Source organism: Colletes latitarsis, chromosome 5 (assembly GCF_051014445.1).
Source record: "Colletes latitarsis isolate SP2378_abdomen chromosome 5, iyColLati1, whole genome shotgun sequence".
Classification (NCBI taxonomy): Eukaryota; Metazoa; Arthropoda; class Insecta; order Hymenoptera; family Colletidae; genus Colletes; species Colletes latitarsis.
Genome location: NC_135138.1, coordinates 32,863,848 through 32,886,769, shown reverse-complemented (window position 1 = coordinate 32,886,769; position 22,922 = coordinate 32,863,848). Strand labels below are relative to the sequence as shown.

At 35.5% G+C, this 22,922-nt stretch overlaps 1 protein-coding gene across 1 annotated transcript in view; it reads right to left on the bottom strand.

Annotated features, from left to right (window-relative positions):
• LOC143342225 (trehalase) overlaps positions 1-22,646 on the bottom strand; it is a 38,203-nt gene extending 15,557 nt beyond the window's left edge. Inside the window, exons 1-3 of the mRNA XM_076765890.1 lie at positions 22,209-22,646; positions 1,737-1,853; positions 101-402 (exon numbers count right to left, since the gene is read on the bottom strand). Of these exons, the coding sequence (XP_076622005.1) occupies positions 101-402; positions 1,737-1,853; positions 22,209-22,306 (517 nt within the window). The 5' untranslated portion in view covers positions 22,307-22,646. The remainder of the gene's footprint in view (positions 1-100; positions 403-1,736; positions 1,854-22,208) is intronic.
• Positions 22,647-22,922: the final 276 nt, after the last annotated feature.

The window sequence follows — 22,922 nt, the reverse complement described above, 5'->3', positions numbered from 1 at the left end:
TAATAATCTCACTCTTGATTTGTGTTTGTTTCAATCCAGTCTCGACAAGATTTAACGAGAATTAAAAATATTTGAAGCATATTTTAAAGGCCAAGATTACCTTTAAATCGTCCACCAGGGACGATGAAACCGTTCTCCACGTAGATTATGCTGTGTCGATCCGGGTACTTCGCCACGTCGTCGTTCATCTTCCTCGCCAATTCTTTCCAGATCCTGTTCAGGTCCTTCGCCCATTCGCGATATTTCGGGTCCTGGATCCGCTTCAAGATTGGAGGCTCCTCCGTCCAATCCGGCAGCGTCCAATTACGCAACTCGTTCGATGACGCGAAATTTTCATTCACGTACCGCGTCAGTTGCATTCGATTAGGTGCATTATTTGTTGCATTCATCAGGGCGTAGAAGCTGCCCAACCACAAACGGAATCGATTGGTTAGTTAATTAATCACGACGCGTCGAATAACGGGGACGATGTCTTGGAAATCCAAGCTGTCGACTTATTGACCAAAGACAATAGAAAAGAATTATCTTACGAAGAGTTTAATGATCTATGTAAATGTCATAGACGTTTCTAAAAATCAATCTGGTATTATTTTTGGTTTTTCAAATGGAACACTGGTTTTGAAAGACTTCGTTTAATTATTATTAATGAGCATGTTAGACTTGTTAGATTTAACTTTTTCTTTATCATCTAGTATTTATAAATTCCTATACAGCTGTAACTACAATAAGTTATAAGACGTGACAAAGTATATGGACGTAAACTTTGCTTCAAACGGATGACTGGCGGTCATTTCCTCCCACATTTACGCTCCACACCCGACGGTTACAATCTGACGCGATAAAGCCGAAGGAAAATGAATGTAACCGTGCATCGTAAAGCGGCAACAACAAACGTCCTAACGGATCGAGTGATTTAGCACGAGGAAGTCTCGACCAAATCGACGTAAATCGTCTTTCGGCTTGTTGGGCTAAGAATACGTGTTTGGCTTTCCGCGTTTTCTCGAAACAAACGGATATAAGGTCGAGCAGCTGCACGTGCATCGTACAAAGTTGTAACACGAAGAGAGAATAATGAAAAGTCACCTGTTTTATGAGAATATATTTCTAAATGTTTCTGTCAAATTTAATCGATCGATTTTATTACTTTTTTTCTGTAATATAACATAGCAAAAATATTATTATGTTCCATTGGAACGTTCTCTATAAAGCTACCGTGAAGCTTGTCTGGACAGATAGCATCGAACTATTGGACGACAGCAGCTAATAGCCATGTTAGAAAAGTTAGTTGTGTCAGTGCAATCAATAACAGTCCGTATGGTTCTCAATACTCCGCGATATAGATTTGAGAATCAGACCCGTTCGAACAGATACGAAAGACTTTGACAATAGATACAAAACGAGACTAGAAAATTTCTTGAACCAACCTATCTGGTCTATATAAAATAATAATTCTAAAAAATTAAGGTAAGGTACAATTATTCTACAAGTTACAATCAAAAACATAGAAGAAAATTTTTTATTTGCCAAAGGAATCAATTGCGAAAAAATCTAGATTAAAAATGTTTTGAACAAGCTACGATCTACTTTGTGGAATTGTACTTTAGATCGATTTCAACATTTTCCGAATTTTCGGATCCCTGAACCCTCTTTGACGGATACTAATTAATGTTATTACGACCTAAGGAGGAAACTATAGCGTATAAGTGCGCTTCAAGAGATAATCGAGTGATACTTACTTGGCAAGAGTCACTTCAGGATCGTGTAACTGATGAAGATCGACGAATGTCTTGCTGTCTGGAAAGATTTCTGCTAGCTGTATAGTCTTCAGTAATTCCCCGGTACAATAGATTTGGCTGAAAGTCGAATCGCAACGAAGCATTAGAATCTCACGTGAACCATAAATCTTGTCTGGTGCAAGAATAAAGTGGGAATGATTAATCGTGATCTTGAAAAAGAATAAACGTTAGACTCTATTAATCACAAAAGCACTTCCGTGATTACTTTTTGCTCGTTAGTTTTTGTATCGTGTTTTATGCTTCATTGTACTGATTTTAATAGCTATGTAATTTTCGATAAATCATTTTCTCAAAAGGCTTCATCAAAATTACATTACAGTGGGTTTTAATCGATGATTCGGTTCAACAACTCTCGGAACCATTCATTCGATGATCTAATTGTGTATTGTTAAAACGAGAGGTCGTCGACGATCGAACTGATATAAATTGGTATAAAAACCGGAATATCTAAGCAATCAGTGTACTGTAATAAATAACAAGTCCTTTTTTGTTTTCTTTGAACAAATTATAAGATTAACAAGTTAAAAATGCGCTCTTGTTATGAATAATTTTGTAAAGGAAATCCAAAATTTTGAATTAGAATTGAAAATTTCACCACAATTCGTCAACGCAATGTTGCAGTTATTAAAGGAAAATATTGTCTTGTTTGCTCATTACGACTACGTTAAAGCAAAGCTACGCACACTGCAATTAAGGATATCATTCTATTCTTTGATTCTGCATTTCCAAATGAATACTTCAAAAAGTTTAAGTGCCTTTGAGAACGCTTCAAAAAAATATGAAACTTCTGAAGTGCCATCCAAGCTCTACGAGTGTCGAGTGTCGAATTATTCTCAACGTTGTAAAGGTAAACATTTTTTAGAGGATGGATCAACAAATAGTTTGACATTTTGTATAATGTATGGATTTATTCTTGCATGACTTGTAAAACACCCATTAATATAGACAAAATAAAATTTTCTGGACGGTTCGGTGGAATAAAAATTTTGTAATAAATAATCTATGCGACCGAATATCTTGTGTGTAGAAGTGTAAAAAACGAGTATGAGGCTAGGAAAATTTATAGTCTATGCGGATTTGGCACACGCCTGACCAGGACCAAGCAAACGGAGTCGTCATGACGCCTAGTGTTCTACATACTCGGCAAACGAAAATGAATATTCTCATGCTAATATCGACCAGTTAAAAAAATAGTTGGCATCGGTTCCGTTCTTATTATTTTTTTTCCATATTATATGCCGTTGCACTAACATCACAGACACGTGAAAAAGACCTTAAGCTTCTTAACGAAACACAAACCTTTACGATAGCATCTAATCATAGCAATTTCCATAAATCTACACCCTCAGTAAACATTAAATAATACGTAACATTATTACACAAAACGCAGAATTTAAGGCAGTTAGATTTTGTATTTCTACAAAGGTTCAACACTGTAATTCATTGTACACGTAAAAATAATTTTCAAGACCGTCTTATCGTTAATTGATTTTTCACTGTTGCACAATTACAGTAGGAAGACAAACTCGTCTTTTCAAAACATACTTGTACTATCTATTGATCTTTCACCTTATCTGAGTCGTCTTATCGCGCGCTGTTTAAAGAGCGAAGACTCAAGAACGATGTGTTCACAAAGAATATATTAAAGTCGCGAATAGCTTGTAACTTTTATTAAACTTTCTAAGATCGAGTCGAGCGAAACTGTCGAAAGGTTATTGAATTTCAGTGTAAGTGTTTAGGGGATTACGCAGCGATGCATATTTGTTTGCGTACCAACTTCTGTTCCAATATGGCCGGAAGCGTCGTCCCGTTCAACAAAATGGGTTTTCGTTCTTGAGAAATTTTACTTTAACGTTTTATAAGAAATAGACAACGTTGGGTATGAGCACGACTAACAAAGTGTTTCCATTGCACGTACCTACTCACGTTTTGTACTTCTGGGACAAAAAATCTGGCTGTACTTTCCTAGAAAGAAACGTGACAAAAACGCTAATTTAAACGTAGCAAAAGTATTCTATTTTTCGTTCCTAGACACGAAAATTATTTAATTTGTGCATCAGTGTGTGAAAATATACCGTTTAAAGAAACAGAATATTTAAATATTCATAACGGTGTTTATTATACATAACAATATTTTATTAATTTGATACGACGTGGATGCTATTGAACTTTAAGCAAAATACTGTAGTCGGGATCAAGGCCACTATGATATTTATAGCAATTAATGTACAATGAGGCAGCACTATATATCACTGGTAATGATTATTTTACTAAAGAATTATCGTCTGAAGAATGAGAAAACAACGAAATAAAACAATTATTCTTCACGTTCATGAAATAAAATCTCGAATATGTGCACCGTAGTATATTATTTTAATTTTTATATTGAATTAAAATTTTAAGTGCCAGAACTAACCAAAATTTAATTATTTTCTACCACCCAATAATTATCATGCTAGAACAGATTAAATAGCAAACTTTGAGACAAGGATTTTGCAAACAAAGCAGCAAAAATTAATAATCGATCTTTGCTGTATATCCAGCCAGCCAGATCAATAGAACAGAGAATCAACGTACTCGAATTTACTAAGGGGTGATAGTCCAGAAGAAAAACAGAGACCATAAACCATATCGTCGTAATCAGTCAACGAAACTACTAACCACGAAGAAAGGGCGAGTTTAGAGTGAGTTGACAAAACCTAACGAAAAAGAATATAAAAGACATAAACGAGAAGAAACAGAACGCTAACACAGCAACGTAACGGTAAAAACACCAACGTAAATCAAGTATAAGACCAACATTTTTGAGGAGAAATTCTACAGTGAGGGGAATAAAAGTAAATAAAGTTTCGTAAAAGCCATTACAGAAAGAATACAGTCTTTACATGTAAGATGTTTCTTTTATAATTTTTAATATTTATTATTCGTATCGATTTCAGAAAAAATATAATTCAATTAAAAATCAACTTAAATCAATATAAATACACGTTAAAACAATGTCTTACTTAAGTCTCGCGGAAAATTAAATTTTAAATAAAGAAGATATTTTCAGCGAATATATTACTTTATGTAAAATATATGAAAATTTGAGCAGTAGTACTATACTGATTTCAAATGCAGACTAGTTTTTCACGTTGAGCATTTTATGAAATATAACAGAAAGAGGAAGAGAGATAAGAAAGTAAGAACGGTATATGCGAAATGAACTATTCTATATCTATACCACACCAAACAATTCAAATGCATCGCCTTCTGTCTCTGACAGCCTAAACGAGTCGGTGCTTGACACTTTGGCCCTGTCTGTACCAGACTAAATCGTGAAAATAACAATCAAATCATTGAAAATAATTCTTAACTTGTACAGATAACAGAGAGTGTTTTATTAAACACTTGTATAACCCATCAAAATGAGAAAAGAAGTTCACAATTATCTAGTATCAGAAATAGCCAATCTAGCAGCTTTTATAAAGCTGAAAATATAAAACTGCTTTAAATTACAGAAGAATTTTAGCGAGAAAAGTTTTTAAATTATCTTTTAAGATAAGATCCAATTAGAATAAAAAAAACATACGCAACACAAGTGTACAATAAATCGAAAAAAACGTGTTAACTGACGATGAATTAAAAGCTAACATTTAGTCTCAATTTGTAACGCTGAGATATTACGTACGATTATTTGTTTAAATGCTGTTTATATTTGTGGTTAATTACGATGTATGTAATTAATTTCTCTATTAGCGGTTTACTTTGTGCGGATACAAAGTGTTTTTATTTTAGCCAGCAGTACGTTTCCGCCGGAGGTAATAAAATGCAAGTGTTCTTAATTACAAATTCAGGAAAGCTTCGGTTAATTAAATGGCACAGTACTGTAAACACGATACAGAGCTCGTTGTATACAAGGTAAATACACTTTCTCGATAGAGTAGTATTGCACTGCCTTATTGGTGATCCTTCCTTTTATTTGTCGAGCACCGGTATAGATTTATTGCGAGAAACTCTAATTAACATTCTGAGAACTCGAAACCATCGATCGTTAAATTAAAATTGCCGTGCAAATTTAAATACACAATTTCTATGACATTTGCAATCTGTTAATTAATATGTTAGGGAAATTACAGAATTTTTAATATTGTCAAGTTGTGTACGAATCGAGTTGTAACTTCAAGAAGGAAATAACGATCGAGAAAATAATTTCTTCGTTGGAACAAGTATTTTTATATCGCAATTTTGCAGCAAAATATGATAATTGCAAATCAGAAGCCTCGGATTTCGGACATCGTGGAACAGATGCCAACGTATAAGACGTAGGCAACGAAAGCATAGCATAGGGAATAGATGAGATACTTCGAGGGGTCAACGATAAAATGAATCGCAGTCTCTATTTCGAGGCAGTTACTTCTCCATAGGGGAGATACTCCTTAGATCATTTCGAGGATATTTCTGGCGGAGCAAAATGTTCCTGAGCAGCGGATTCATGAATTTTTTTAGGGGGATACCTGTTTTTCGTGTCATTATCTTATCGTTCCATCAACGAAACATCGTTAGACGCGAGCAACGATTTGCCAGAGAATCAACTTGTATGAATGGAAATTTGTCCAGTACTTAGAGGAATGTTTTTTTTTTAACGAATCTCTTCAAGAAAATAAAATAAAAAAAGAATAGAAATATTATTAATAGCTAGTTTCTTCCTTTACTCAAAAATCCTTAAATAATTATTAAATGAAACAATTCTTCTGGTTGATAGTGCAATACGTAATAAAATATAATATAAATTCGTTGCCATGAATTATCTGAAATCATAAATGAAAAATACACTGACAAACACTTGCAATGAATAGAGGTACTTTAACAAAGCAACGATTTCTAATTCAGTATTTATTCGAAAATTTACGACAGCAAGTAAACTCAGACACATTATGTTTTTCAAGTCGTTTGTATAATTTTTGAGAAGAATAAAACGAAATGATTTTGGGATAATATCGTTCTTACAAAGCCTTATCTGTGTTCGTAACGATAATGCTTGGAGTCTCCCCTAAGTTGATTAAGGTTGTTTTGTGAAATGTTTTCTGAAGGATCGTTCAATCGACCTAATCAATAAACCTCCTCCCGAGTTATTTTACCGACATCCTGGGGATATAATCCAGTAATCAAACTTCTTCTTGAGATCAGGCTTCTTGCGAGCTAAAAGACTTCCCAGACTCGAGGATTCGAAGTTTTCACCCTATTATTATTAGTATTTGATTGTTAATCAGACTGCAATAAAATTGAAAATAATATACGCATTTCTTTGATTCCCAAATATTTTTAACAAAAGGAAAGTAAAATAAAACGTTCGAATAGATTTAAATATTTTTCACAATAGTTCAAGTTGATACTAAAAAATCACAGCATATAAATTTTGTTTCTTTGTATGAAGGTTCACAACATGAAACCGAATAAGAAAAGTGTCTGCGCTCGAAGACGAATATCTCAATGATATGCAAATAAGACAAAATAATGCCAGAGACAAATTTCTGAGGTAGCTGAAAGCATTGTGGCGATAAAACAAACTGTCAAGGGGTTGAATAGTAGGCGTTTCCACGTTTAGAGGGTAAAGAACTCGAACTTGAGCATTTACACCTCGGATCCTTTCATAAATTTGTACAAGTTCGTTCTGGGTTCGTGTAATGGACATTCTGATAGCAGAGTTACATACGATCATGATACGATAAGAAATAATGAATAGTTCTTTTCATCGTTGCATTTTCAAGAAAAATGATGTAGTCGCGTAAAAAGATTCAGCAACTTCAAGGTATACCTTATAAAATATCTAGTACGATTTTGAAGGAGCCTCAAGTCAAAATTAAGCAAAATCACGATGGCCTATAAACGTCTAGCATGGTTGGAGTTCCTCGTTCGAAATCGTTAAGCATCGAACTTAACCGTTACACCAGACGTGTTCCATAAGATAAATGAAAACGAACTATACCCGTTGACTGATCCACTGAATGCATCCCGTAAATCGCGGGTCGGAAGACCGCTTAATTAAGCAAAGTTCAATCTAAGTTTAAAGGACCTACGATTAATTGGAATTCAAGTTATTCGTTGTGAGATAGCACGGAGCGACCCGATTCTCCGTCTACGAAGGATCGAGGATTCTACATGGATCATCGATGTCTAAAACGTCCTAATGACACAAATTATTTCTGTTCTTTAGTCTGAGTGTGAACCTACCTTTCTTCTCGATAGCTTACAAGAATCTTTAATAATTTCGAAAGGGCTCTAATATAAGAGGGCAGAGTTCCACTTAGCTATCTTTCGATCATTCGAATAAAAATGATTCCGAACGAGCCCACGCAAGGATCTGAATCCAACGGAAGATAATTAGAAACAAGTCAGTGATAAGGATTGAATCTTTTGTTTCAGAAATAACGAACGAACGAAAGTGATAAAATACTACAAGCTCTAACCGCTCCATAAACTGTAAAATAAACCGTAAAACAGAGGCTTTCGAGTCGCTCGGATCGACGTAAAGGTTGAAACCAGAGGTGATTCGTTCGTTCACCGTGTACTCAAGGATAATACCTACAAGACTAAGGTGGTCGCGCTGCCTGTTATTGATTTCTCGATCGCTATTGCGAGGAATCTGCGCGTAAACCTGGACCCATTAAACCCACTGGTATGGATTTAAACTATAAACTGTGAAATGGTCCAGGCAACATGGTTAACAGCGACAGTTGGTGTAATTGTAATCCTCGAAATCGTCTTACCGGTTGACCGGCGAAGAAAATCGTGTAGCAAACGATCGTTTTGATCAAAGAAATGGATCACTTTCTAGGCGAAAGGCGGAAACAATGACCGTGTTTTATTTAAACTGTATTTTAAGTTTCCTATCAGTCGAAGTATTAATCGTCCGAAGAAGTTGAAGATTTAATAATTATTCGTTCCTTTAGCGATAATCTTTTTATTTATAGCCTGCAGCAGATGCAAATATTCTTAAAACTTTTAATAGAAAATAAATTGCTCTCGTACAGGATGATTTACACGTGCCTCTGAAAATATATCCACTTTTTAATTTAGTTTCATTTATTGCAAAACAATGTAGGCGTACGTCTAGAAGTCTAGTTTGTGCTATGCTTGTTGATCGTATTTCATTGCAAACAGTTCAGAGAATTCTCTTCTAACTATAGTCAGAGATATAAGACGTTGATAGAATAATCCTCGAAACGGCGTCTCCACGGAACGTTAACCATTTATTCGTGTAACGGAAATCATTCGAAGCGTTCAGCTCGATGGGTCTCTTTGCCGTGTAAATTACGAGCAAGTTGGAAATCACTTTAAGGAAATTTAAGCAAATTTGTCTCTCGTTTGAACAGTTTCGCGTCATTCTAAATAATATATGATTTCAATTTTAAGTAGATTTATGTTTGGTTTAAATTTTAATTCTCTATAATTCCGCGTGTCTCTGAAATCGTACACCTGTTATCTACGTTTTAGAAATCTGATTTAATCCTATTACAAATATATATATAACAATAACGGTTTTAAAACCATTGTGCAGCTTACGAATGACCTATTTGCAACTATTTTACAATTTCTCTCGTCGGGATTTGTACAGTTAAAAATTTTCTTTCGTCCCGATTTATCTTTCAGTTTATTACGAGTCTATTGTATAATTTCATAAAATGAGAAATAGCTGTCTGTATATGTAAAGAGCCTAAGATTTATTTATTTTTGAGATTCTTCAAATTGAGTCCAGCACAATATTTCATTGTGAATAAAAATGGCTCTCCCAAATAACTGTCAATTCGAAAATTCATGTCTGTACCCTACAATATATCAAGATAAACTTGCAACTTAAGAAAAAAAAAAAAAAAAAAAAATACGTAACGGATGGCTGCATTTTTCAATGGATTCAACGTATCGTAAATTTGGATCAGCGACAGCTGACAGCAAACGAGCGTAACTGGACATCAAGCGACTAAAAGCACAGGGGCCTGTAAGTCATCCGACATTTGATTTTTTGTCAGAAATTTTACAATTATTTACTCGCGAGTTTTATGGATATCGTTCAAAGTAGAATATAAAACGTGATAAATGAAGGTATGATTTTAAAAAGAAGAGCTTCAGGTGACACGTTCGAGGATATTTCAACACAAGTGGACCTGTTTCTTAGAGCAACAGGTAAAACATCGAGAACTTTGAAGAGGGAGTTAAGTTTCAAAGATTCTTCGTTCTTAGAATTCTGCATTGAACTATTCCTGAATCAATAATTAATTACGAAACTTGCTTGAAGTTAAATTTCTAACGTTTCTGATTCAATGAAATCAAAAGTAGATAAGATTTTTACACTACAATTTTAAAAGTCTCTTTGTAAACAGTGATCAATATCGCCCATGGAATTCAATGACAATAGCTTTCTGTAAACGCAATTGAAAATAATTGGATGCAGAAGAGAACAATTAATGCACAATATAATGCACCTCGTCCGTTCAGTTACAATTTCTCCAAACTTTGCTTTCACTTGGTCCCTTTATTAGATCGATTCGATTCTTTTAAAAGGTCTTTCGCGCTTCCCTCGATCATTAATAGAACATCAGAGTTTGTCTGGAAACTAACTCCTTTTTTATAGATCGAGTTCACGGCGCTAAATCGAATTGATTCTTTGATCGAAGTAATTTGACCTTTTCACCCGGGGCTTATCGTCTGGTTGATACGAGATTGAACTATTCCGAGGTTTCACAGGTCAATTGAAGAGCCGATCGCACTTGTCAATCTCTCTGGCCCTCTTTCTTCAGACGATCCTCTTCGGTTTCGCTCTGTCTTCATAATTGTGACTGCAGATTACAAGCCGTAACGTGAAAAATATGTAGATGGAAAGTTTCTGCATTTTGCTCCACGAGTTCTTCGTGTCTTTGGCCATATCGTTCACAATTTATTTAATTTTACACTTTTAAAAATATCTAAATGATCCACGCATCTTTTAAATGCAATCAAAATTAACAAATAAAATTATTAACTCGTTCGCTGAATTTATAAAATATGTTCCTATCGATTGCTTCTAACAAATCCAACTAATTTCACCAAAAAAGATTTTATCGAACAACGAACAAGCTATAATTGGAATTTTTTGTTAAAGTAACGTTTGTGTATTCACGAGCACGTTCTCTGTAGATGTACTCTCAGCTGTTTTTTCTTTTGCCCGACGTAATAAGTCTCTTTTCACATCCACGTTGGTTCGTGGTTTCCTGTGAAAATTGGGAAAGCGAGGTGTCGCTAACGAATTCAAATTATACGGTGTATTAAAAGCTTCGTAAAATTGTCGAAGCCCCGAATGACGTTCGACGCGATCCCGGAAAATTTGCACAGAAATGCCACGGATTACTGATAGCAATGCTGGTAGCAGATACTGTCACGCTGCGCGTTGAGCATGCGGGATTTTTCTCTTTTATCTTCCTGTTCGCCACTCAATTTCCGCAGCCTGTATTTTCGCCCAACGGTTTCCCCGCCTTTCGCGGTGCACTCTTATCACGTTCCTCTCGAAAGTTCTTCGTTTTGGAGCGCTACTGTTCTCTTCTAATTTCGTACGAACGTGCTGACACCCGGCTAGATTCTTATTACACAATTCCTCCTGATTCGTTCGAAGAATCTAGTCGCCTATTATCTCCATGGCGTGAACTTTCGCCCTTTAAATATCCTGCATGCGAAGGAATCGTTAAGATTGTATCCTTCGGTAGAAGATTGGAATACTCGATTTCTTGTTCTTCTGTCTATTTTTACATTTCGCGTGAAGGCAGTTATCACTCATTCTTTATTCGCCACAATATTTCATCTTTTTAAGTTTTTCGATAAGACGAATGTTACACAAATTCATCACAGTAATTTGGGCATGGTTTTTTAAAATGATCGATACATATCTATTTTCCACATTTGGAATGTAATTTTGTTAGTAATTCTATCTCAAACCCTTCCACATACATCTTATTTATACTCGTCTTAAATATAAGATCATACAAAGATCAGTAGATTCTAAAATTTATCTCGAGTGATTGTTCATCTTGATTAATTTTGTATTATTTGCCAATAAAGTAACTTTTGACTGATGCCACTGTGATTGGTGTTATTTTTAAATTATAAAATTTGGACTATAGAAATCTCCAACGATAATGGAAAAAACCTTGATCGTAAGCCTCGACCAGAAAGGGTTGTAACATTAGTCGGGAAGGTGAAAAGGACCATGAGGCTGAATTTATCGATTGGTTTCCGATTTATTTTGTGTGTGTCTCTTTTTAAGAAGAAAGTGGCGGGCTTTGTTTATTGGAGAAGAGGCCACGTAGCTGGATTTGGAGCTTTCTCGGTCCTGTCGAAGCCTTTTGACGAGTCCCTTCCTATCCTTAGACGGTGACGTTGACACGATCACGGATCCATAGCAAAAGAGAGCCGCTCAACGCGAAGCAAACCACGCGTATTGGCCAAAGTCGCGTTTTCACGCACAACATATTACAGGGTAAATGGTGCTAGCTAGATTCAAAATAGGACACATTAGGCTAACTCACTCTTATCTAATCTCCAACTTTGACCCCCCCCCCCATCCAATATGCAATATTTGCAACTGCCAAATTACCCTAAGGCATATTATCCTGGACTGCCCTAAATGCATAGGACCTCATCTCTAAACCCAAATCAAATCAATACGACGCAGTAATCTTCCTGCGATGGATCATATTCAATAATAAACGGTATACGAAGACTATTTCTCACAGACAGAATGTGAAGCAATAGTAAGAAAATCATTAAATTTTCCTTGTTTTATTTTTCTTTTTTCTCATCGTTGGAAAGAAAAATTATCGTCAACACAATATGCAAAACTTTCTCAATTCTGAAGAAGATTACATTCCTGTTAGGAAGAATCGATGATTCAACAATCTATCATCTAAAGTTTAGCATTCGAAAGTAAATAATCGAATGTATAATACGTAAAGAAATAATATTGAAACGTGGGTTAACTGTGAGGGCTTAGACACGCTTTTACGTAGACACATTTTCGGTCGTTTATTATTATCTGAAACGGTCACATCTGCAAACCTCAGACCTGCTTCTTGTCAGAGTATGCCACTAACAGTAAGTGCCCAATTATAGTGGTTAAAAGAGCTTTAATGGTGGGAATCGGGCGGAGCGTGCGGTCTACCCCTTTCGTCTCTGTGCAGTTTCGATAATTAGCTTTCTAGCTCTGTACAGTATACTGCTGTGCAAAAATTTTAAGCATTCTCGTATCATTGTACGATATAAAAATACGAAATGCTCGATCCTCGCGAAACAGGAAGTATCGAATTATGCATCGAGCATTCCAAGTTTACAAACTGACAACTTTCAACAACAATACGTGCTTTGAAACAGTCAGATACGGATGTTATTGCATTTTGAATTTCGTTTTAGGCTGTTGCAGCACGAACTTCTCATCTACAGTATATTCTTCGATACCAGGTGATACGTAAAACGAAACAACGTTTCATCACGTCGTACGTATCACAAGTTATCATACATTCTTGTACAGGTTCGTAACAACTACCAGTAAAATAAAATTAACAATTTTAACGATTTTCAAACATGCTCCAAGACGTATCAGTTGCCTCGAAATAAGTATTCGTCGTCGATAAATTTAAAGTGTATCCGTCTGTTACATTTTTAATTGATAAGAAATCCGTACTTTAAATTTATTGAATTAACAAAACGGATCAATTTGAGAGAAAAACTATGCGATCATCGAGCTTGCTAATCGTGAAATAAAACGATGGAAAAATAATGTGTGGTTGACGTGCAATTTTTCTATACGCTAGTCCTACGTTTTAGATATTTAATGGTTTTATCGCTTCGATTTGATATTTCGTATAACTGAAACCGTACTTTATTACAAATATCGGCTTATTGCTTCAGTCGCGGTACGGATCTGTTCGCTTTTATGACACGGAACAGCTGTGAAATAATTTTCTTTAATATCTTCACCGTAACGTTGGCGATAAAAAGCGTCCGTTTTATTCCTCGCGTCCGCATTTTTCACCTTTCCATTCCAATATGTCATGTAAATAGTACGTCTAGTCGTTCCTAACAGGTTTGAATTAGAGGCTTTTCAGGGCTTTAATTTCGAAATCGTCACGATGACTTTGATTGCCTCGATATCATCGTATCGGATCCCTTTCATCGATGCTTTCAATTTCCGAAACGGGAAATAATCTCATTGTCAGTCACTATCGAATGCAAGAAACTTTCATTCCTCCGAGTCGGTTTAATGATATTCCTGCAGCGTTGGGCAGATTTTAATCGAAGCAATGATTGACGATTACGATTACAATAGTTAATCGTTGAGGTGTCACGGACGACTGACATTCGATGAATAAATTAATGGTTAATCGTTTATAACGATTGTCGACTGAAGTAATCGTTCATGTCCGATAATTAAAATAATTGTTAGTCGCCAACAGGCACCGTCGAATGAATTAATAATAAATTTTCGTTGACCACAAACGCTAATGTTAAATCTTTAATTGATTCGATATAAGAAATTTATAGACTTGCTTTTATAATGAATTCAACAATTACAATTTTTAAACAATGAATTTTAATACAAACACTCTTAAATTATGTGGACCTGGACTCTTCTTTATTTTCTATTTTAGGTAATTTAATTTAAGTTATTAGCCATCGAAGATTTAATCATTAGTCAATGATATACGTTAGTAAATAATTTTTTTAGTCATCAATCGTCGTGAACGATTACTCATTTTCATCGATTTATCCAAACTCACTTGTCAATTATCGTTACTTTAATCATCGATCATAGAGTGCAGTTAATTTCTTACTTTCGATTGCTTTTTCAGTCCAAATCGAATCAGTTGATAATCGCGGTACAAATCGAGATCAAGTCCTTCGTTTATTCAAATTTTTATTGGAAACTATGGGAATTCGATGTTCACTGACGCCGAATTCTCCCGCCATTATTTACAATGTTACGTTCGACGCGATAGCGACGGGATCGTGCATTTTCTGCACGAATTCGTCCCTGTTTGCCAATTTCAAGCGACCTGGCCATTCATCGTCGTTTACATCCTCTCTGTAGTCTTTGAAGCATTCACACCGCTCAAATACTTGCGTACAGAGCGTACAATTATTGCCATAAACTTCTCTTAACATTTCAAGCGTTTGGTTGGTCATTTTCTCAAGTTTACAACAGAACGTGATATTTCCTTCGTCGTATCCTCCTGTCAGGACAACGTCCATCAAAATACCGCCACTAAAATATTAACAACTTTTCAACACGTCGTTCGTTTTCGTTGAAATTTTAAGTGTATTTAATATTATCGTAATATTACTTGTCTAATTTTTTTTATGAGAGTTTGTTACCCGATTAAATTTAGAGATTATTGTAACATCTACTAAAGAAAAGCGAAATAAATTATTTTGTAAATAATCCCGATTATTATTTCCTACTTCTCGTTCTTAGGATTCAAAATAACATAGAAGAATGAAAGAAAATTGTCGATCGTGTTTAACCGCTTCTCAAGTATTTTTATGAGATCGATGCACGCTACCAAACAATTTTACCGCGTCTTCGGTACTAAACGATCGATTTGTTGGGACTAAACACGAATTCGACAGGTTCGCAGATTATAATACAACCTGTGCGCCGTTAACATCGGCCACTTTGCCTTGACATCAACCTGTGAACCAAATTTATGGAACATCGACAAGCTGGCTTTCATCGGGATCGTAAAGCCGCCTTTATGGCGACATTATACGAGATCGAAATGGCTGTACTTCCATAGGAAATGGTAGCTCTTCTCTACCAAAACGGAAAAAGGAGAAAACCACGAAATCGTTTCTACAAACGAATCGAGAAATTTTAAAGAGGTTCCCACCTTTCGCGCGCAGTTCGACGTTCGATCGTTTCAATAGATTTTTGTATCTCTTGCTTCGAAAATATCCAACTTCGAGTTTCCGTGAATCTACAATGGGAAGCTGATAATGCAAGAGAAACGGAATTCGACGGTCTACGACCTGGTAAGGGTGCGCCAACCATTCCTTCGGAACGAACGTTCTGAAATGTTGAAAGGTTACATGGTGCCAATCGTGATTGTTTGGTCTCACGAGTTGCATTATTCGAATGGATTTCGATCCACTTGAAATATATCGAGGATACGGAATAATGGCTCTTAAACTTTTTTAGTCTATTATTTGCTCGATTTTAGGAGAAATATGGAGACGAAACTAAAGATATTTTTCGAGAATTCGAATTTTGTTATTTTGCATTCCAGTAGAAGGTTCCTGATTGAATTTCATTCACTAATGTTGATTTTACAAGTTCAATGTAAAGTAATTATAGATGTGACATCGGAACTTCGCGATTCAGAGAGAAATAGTTTGTACGCCGGGGGTTAAAGAAGCCATTTGTCGTGATATTTTCTTTAAGAAAGCGGCGGGAATCAGTTTTCACTGTATAAATTTGCCACGGAGCAGAAAGTAAAGAAAACAAAAATAGTGGAAATCTGGTTGAGAGACAGTTATGAATTATGAATTAGCCTTGAACTCGAAGGTAAACCACTGAACTGAGTTCCCACTGGAACAATAAGACCGGTCCAATTATATTTAATCGCGTCGAAAGCTATGCAAAATCACTGTTGTTATTTCGAGCGATGTCAGAGAACGACATTAAAAGTTCTGTACACGCGTACGTTGTTCGTCGATGATCAAAGCGATGAAATTCTCGAAAAGGAAATTTTTCAAAGCAGTTGCAAAATATTTCGGTGAAAATATGAAACGATCGTCCAAAAATAGAATAAAAATGAAGCATTATCGATCACGATTGATACGAGCAAGTATCACAAATGTTAAGAATATCACTATTTAATTGATGTACAGTATCACGAAATATTTCCAATAAAAGATTAGCAAGAAGCAAAATTCGATCGAATACCAGAACCGATCAAATTGATTAGCTACGAATTTTTGGTGAGTCAATGTTCCAAGAAAGATAAAGCTTTGCTAGAAATCCCAAATAAAGAGACAACTTCCGTTTAGCAATCTTGTACTTATTATTATAACGACATAATAAGTATAAAAAACGTGTACAATAAGATATCAGTGTAACCAAAATATGAAAGAATAAATGTTTCCGTCATTGCAGTGTGATTTAGGTTCGCCAAACATGAAGTTCCTCTTTTTTTGAAATAATACATGTTATGTAAAGTTAATAAAACAGAAAATAGTGGAACTTGAACAAACTTCAAACTATTAATCGAAACGGATTTTGTATTTTATTTGTCTTATATTACCAACCATATAAAAGAAGTCAGGTTGTTTCATATTAAAAATTAAATAAATATTTCTATATAGGAATTCGAGCAAAGATTGGAATGACATAAAAATCTTCTGTCATACGTGAAGTGTTAAATAGTATTTCAAACAGTTAATATGCAAAATTGATAAAATTGCTCCCTTGATAAACTAAAGTGTGTGGCCGACGATAATTATTTATCCTCAGTAGTGACTGATAACATTCAATGAGCTAGTGCGTCGTGTATCAAGCCTTTCGTCGACGAGTTGTGTGCAAGCATGAATGGTTAAATACACGTGCTTCGCTCACGTTACGAGAAAATCAGCTGTCCATACCGATTAAACGAGCTTTCGGGATAAGAACTTATTGACCACGGAAACTTTTTACAAATTCAAAAGATAATGATTACAGACATTTCATATCTTCATCATCGAAGCCATAACTATTATTCTCACGGGTTATTTTCAATAATTGCTTTAACGATTACTTGCATGAGCGTTACAAAAGGAAACTAAAAGCAATTATTTAAGAATAAAAAATTCCTTGAACACGAAATTATTACTTTATGGCGAAGATGGGAGAAGATAAACCAGAATTATTTATGCAAGATGTAATAACATTGGTGCAACGTCAATATGACATTTTAATATAATAATATATAGGAAAAAAAATGATGAAACTATCAAAGTTATAAGGTCTTACGAGTTAATGGTTCTGAAAACAAAAATTTACCACAATCATTGGACAATTTTCTATTGAGCACATTCTGAAGAATTAAATAATAACAGTATTGTTCATCGAATCCTTTTTAAAGACATTATCTCTTTTGTTTTTAAAATTGCAGACAATTGTCATTAAGAGAAGTAATTCGTTACGCTTTTATGCGAACAAAAACTTAAAAAAATGTTATTTATCTCCAGCTGAGTACAGACTGGACGATGATGTTATCGACAGCTTTAGGTTTAGCAACGACACAAATTATCAGATATATGGTGACAATATTTTCTATTGTCAGATCGCCTGACTTATCAATGACAAGAAACTCGTTCGTTCCTATAAATATTCATTTAACATTTAACATTTTTCTAGTAGTTTGAAAAATATCCACCCTGTTCTACCCTGCATAGAATTTTAACAAAAATGAATACTTGAAATTTTAACGCGATTCACGATTCGTTTCTATTAACACGAATAGAATTTTCTTTGAACGATCGACAGTGCTAATCCTTTCACATAAAGATCATTGCGGTTTTCCGCAAATGTCTGAGCCGAGCACAGTATGTGAGATTGCAATCTTATCGATCACATTATCATTACATTCCCGTAGAGTTCCGTCTCACTTAACGTTTTTGCTCAGATTCCCATTCCGCTTTATCTACGCAAAAAGAGGTATATAATGATAGGTGCGGATGCGCAAAACGATTGCATAAAAGGACTAACCAAGCTGTACTTACAATGAATAGAACTCTAGATTGCAACCTTGCGTTTAACTGCTGCATGTAATGAGTTGTAAATAAACGCGACGCAGAAAACTGGATTCTATCGAATTCTTTCGTAGATCGTAACGAGATGACAAACGATGCCGGAAGAAAGGATTTCTCATGCATCAAGAACATTTTCTATTTTTATCGAACGAAGCGAACGAAAAACTACGCGAAATCGTACGCTCCACCGAGTCTTTCGTTGAAATATTTTTATACAATCAATCTTACAGACGTCATGGGCGATAACTATACGTGATTTTATTTAAGAAAACTTCAATAACATTGAAATATAAAAAATATCACCTCGAAAAAATATTACAATATTTTTACCTTTGAACCAAATGATCTTGTAAATTTTTAAGTATCGATAATTTAATTTTATATATCGAAGAGGACTCAAATCAAGGATCGAAACACCTATGTTATAATATTTGTTTGGAATTTATAAAATATTTCAACGTTGAAAATTTCTGAAAATTCGTTCGACGATATTTCGCGAACAGTAATTGTCAATAAAGTTCCAATTCTCGGAACTCGCTACAAGATATGGGATTATTTTTGCACAATAATTAAAGCGTTACGTTTATCGGTAAAAATTCAGCGCAAATACTTAAAATGAAGGACTCTGTTTTCATAGCAATCGACTGAACGAGTCGTACGCGGTTTAGTACTTGCTACATCAACGTAAAGTGTGACGTTTGAGCGATATCGTAATTTTTCAATATTATCGGTTCTCCTCGTACGCTAAAAAATGTCAAATATTCGCGGGCCGAGTTTATCTGGGGTTTCGAAGATTTTCGTGTTGTAGATTCCTGATAAAAGTCTAACAAACGTGATGCAAAACAAAACTGTCTTGATATCAACCTTATCTGTAATGGAAATGCAGAATTGAATCCTAACTTTTACATGACTTTTTATGTTATTAAAGTTACTTACTGATAATCGTATGTATCTCTTAATAAATGAATTTATGTATCACGTTAGCGTAGTAGAAATTTGAAATTTGTTTTAAAAAGCATTTTAGCTAAACTTTTGTTTCTCCATATGGATGCTTGAGTTTTAAAATTAAATAAATAAAAATTAACTTCGTTAAGTAAGGTGAATGAAATACGTTATTCGTAGAAACAGTGTCCGTGTCAAAGACATAAGCTAATGCAAGCATATTATAGCATACAATCCGTTAAGTACTATCAGTACATCTGCGGGGCACTGACTCCGCGGTATCCTTCTTGGATATTATTACATACATATCAAATGCTGCGAAATGAAATCAAGAGTTTATTTTTAATACGACTATAGGCTTCGATTTCAGTATAATCTGGACCTAAAAGTTTATGCAACGGAATAATGTAAATTTTCCTTGTTATTGCTAATGACTGAATACTGAGAAGTTTTTAATATTTCACCTTGTGTGAACATCTTGCATATTTCGTATGCAATTATACTTCATATCTTCACATAATTTTTTAGCGCTGGCCTGTCCCTAACACGACGTTGAAGTTAAACTCGTGAAACTTAAGAATTTACAGAATTCACAAGATAAATTATCTAATGAATTACAGGTCTATAATACGATAAACGTTGATTGAGGGCAAGGGTTATTACTTTCATGTATTTTAAATATACTTATTATTCAGGAAATCGCGTAGATAGACGAAAATACACTAGATATCTCAAGAATGATGATATTTTTATTGCTATGTACGTTAAACAGAATGCAATAATTATTATGGATACTTAGAAAACTATTGTAACGTCAATAAAACCACACATACGCATATTTCTCATCACACTATTTCTTTTCAATCTTCTCTTCTATTTCTTTAATTTAATTAGGCTTATCTTTAGAAAGATATTCTCTATTTAATAATTCCATTCGTTCGAAACAAGAAAAATTGACACAGTTTCGCGGTTGCTATGGATATAGCTGGAGCCACAAAAGTAAAAAATATTACAAATTGTTGAAACTGTGAAACTCGAAAGAAAAGTAACGGAAAATTGCAGAGAAGAATGAAACATTTTATAAAACAGAGGTAGAGCGATTACAGGTATTGTGTTGGTTGTGGTTTTAAAAACTTCACGAAAGTTGCTTTAGTGGTGTCAGAGGGTGGCTAGCTAGGACAAAGTAGTATCAAGAGAAACGACGAAGAAAGTTCGCCACTGAGATTTGGTGGTTAATAACGTCTTTTGTCAAATATAAATAAAAATAATTTTATCATTTTTGTGTTTCTTACATTTGACTGTCTTCCGATGACTCTATTAGCTACTTGGTCGAATCATTAATAAACTATAGTCGTGATTATGTTTAGAGAATTTTTTCATAATCACTACTAGTCAGTAATCTCTTAATTTTTGAGCAATTATTTTGATTTTTTCAATCTCTATTTGAGTCATAAATTCATCAATGAAAATCTCTTTTGTTTGATATTTTGTAAGTACAAAATGGTCCAAGGTCTTATTAAGAATTTATATCAGAAACTATCAATATTTGCAGTATTATAGTTTTGTTATTCTGTTACTGTATGATCTATTTTAGAACACTATCAACTCATAGTCTACTTAATCGATTTTAATTGATCCACCATCATTTTATTTTGTATAAATCTAGGGACAAGATACACTGTTTATCATCGAAACTTACTAGTTAATGGGGGTGTGTAAACAATTATAAAGAAAATTTAGTTGTGTCCGTTTGATACTGTGTTACGATACGCTTCCTTGGAAATTAAATTAAACTTTTTTATAGATCATAATGATAATATAAATGGAAACAAATAGTCGCGTTGAAAATTGGCGAATTTTCTTTTCTATTACAGAGATACATCCCCATAAATTAACTAAAGCTTCGACTTACCAAGGATCGAGTGTATTTAATTCTACGATTGAAATCTTTATTTCCACTTCTAAATGGAAAGAAATAACAATTGCATTCGAAATTGGTGAATTTTCAAGCGTCCACCTCACAACTTCGTGTTACCTTCTCCGTAATTGTTAAATTACTAAAGCTTCGACTTACGGAGGATCAAGTGTACTTAATTCTACGATTGAAATCTTTATTCCCGCTTCTAAATGGAAACAAATAACAGTCACGTAAAAAATTGGCGAATTTTCAAGAGCCCACTCCGCAACTTCGAGTTACCTTCTCCATAATTGTTAAATTACCAAGATTTACCAAAGAGGAACTAAAGCTTCGACTCACGGTGGATCGAGTGGATTTAATCCAACGAAATTTTTATTTCTATTTCTAAACGGATACAAATAACAATTCGTGCACTCTGCACCATCGAAGTACCTTTCGTACAATTATAAATTTACCAAGCTTTACCAAAGAGGATCCGGACTCACGCTCGGGCGGTACTCGACCGCGCAATTTTTATTGCTCCTTAACCGCCGGCGGTTGTTTGTCTCTTTCCGGTTGCTCGAAAATTTACATTTAAATAAGAATTTTTTAGACGTCTGGTCCCAGCGACGCAGAACAAAGAAGGAGCCTCGCCGGAAAGATTCGAGTTTCTGGGCCAAGAGCGTACCGCGTCGTTTAAAGGAGCCGCGAAACCTCGTTTCCAGCGCGGAAGGAACGGATTCGAGTCGCGGTTGCACCTTCTCCGTTTCCCTTTCACTCACCTATCGCAGTCCATGGCCTTGACGCTGGCATGCCCGATCGAGGCGGCATCGGTCAAGGCGATCGCGACCAAAAGAACGATCAAAGGTCCAGCCGACATGGTGGTTCCTGCAAGGGGTCACACGATGACCCGGAGGGGGGCGTAGAACGTCTATGTATCTCGTCAGATGCGCGAAGTTCGGTGAACCTCCGGTTAAGCGCCGTCCTCTCGTCGCACAGCCGAATAGTTCAACGATCACCCGACCGACTGATACGCGTCGCGCCAGTTACGAACGTTACGATCGCGTCCGGCCTTCCGACGGTTCGCTGGTCGCGCTTACACCACCGTCAAAAGGCGTCCTCTCGGCTGTTCCGCGAACAAACGCTCCGCGAACATAAGAAAAACCAGAAAATAGTCCGCTCATACGCGTTTTCCGACCCTCTGAGCGACCGGCGTCACTCGCCATCAGTTATATTGCATCGGGCTGAGTTGATAACGGTTCGTTCCTCATTGGCTGGACACGGGACACACTCCCCCTGCCCGATTGGCTGTCGATTAAGCGACGCTTATCTGCCGACCAAGGCGAAACAGGCTTTTTCGCGGCAATTGTTCGCTACGCGTCTCTTCCTCTCGCGGACGACGTTCGACTACGGGCGGATTTGCAATCGCGAAACGTACGATAATTCGCGACGGGGCGAGCCCCGTTTCGGGTTCGTGGAACGGGAACTCGGTCAAA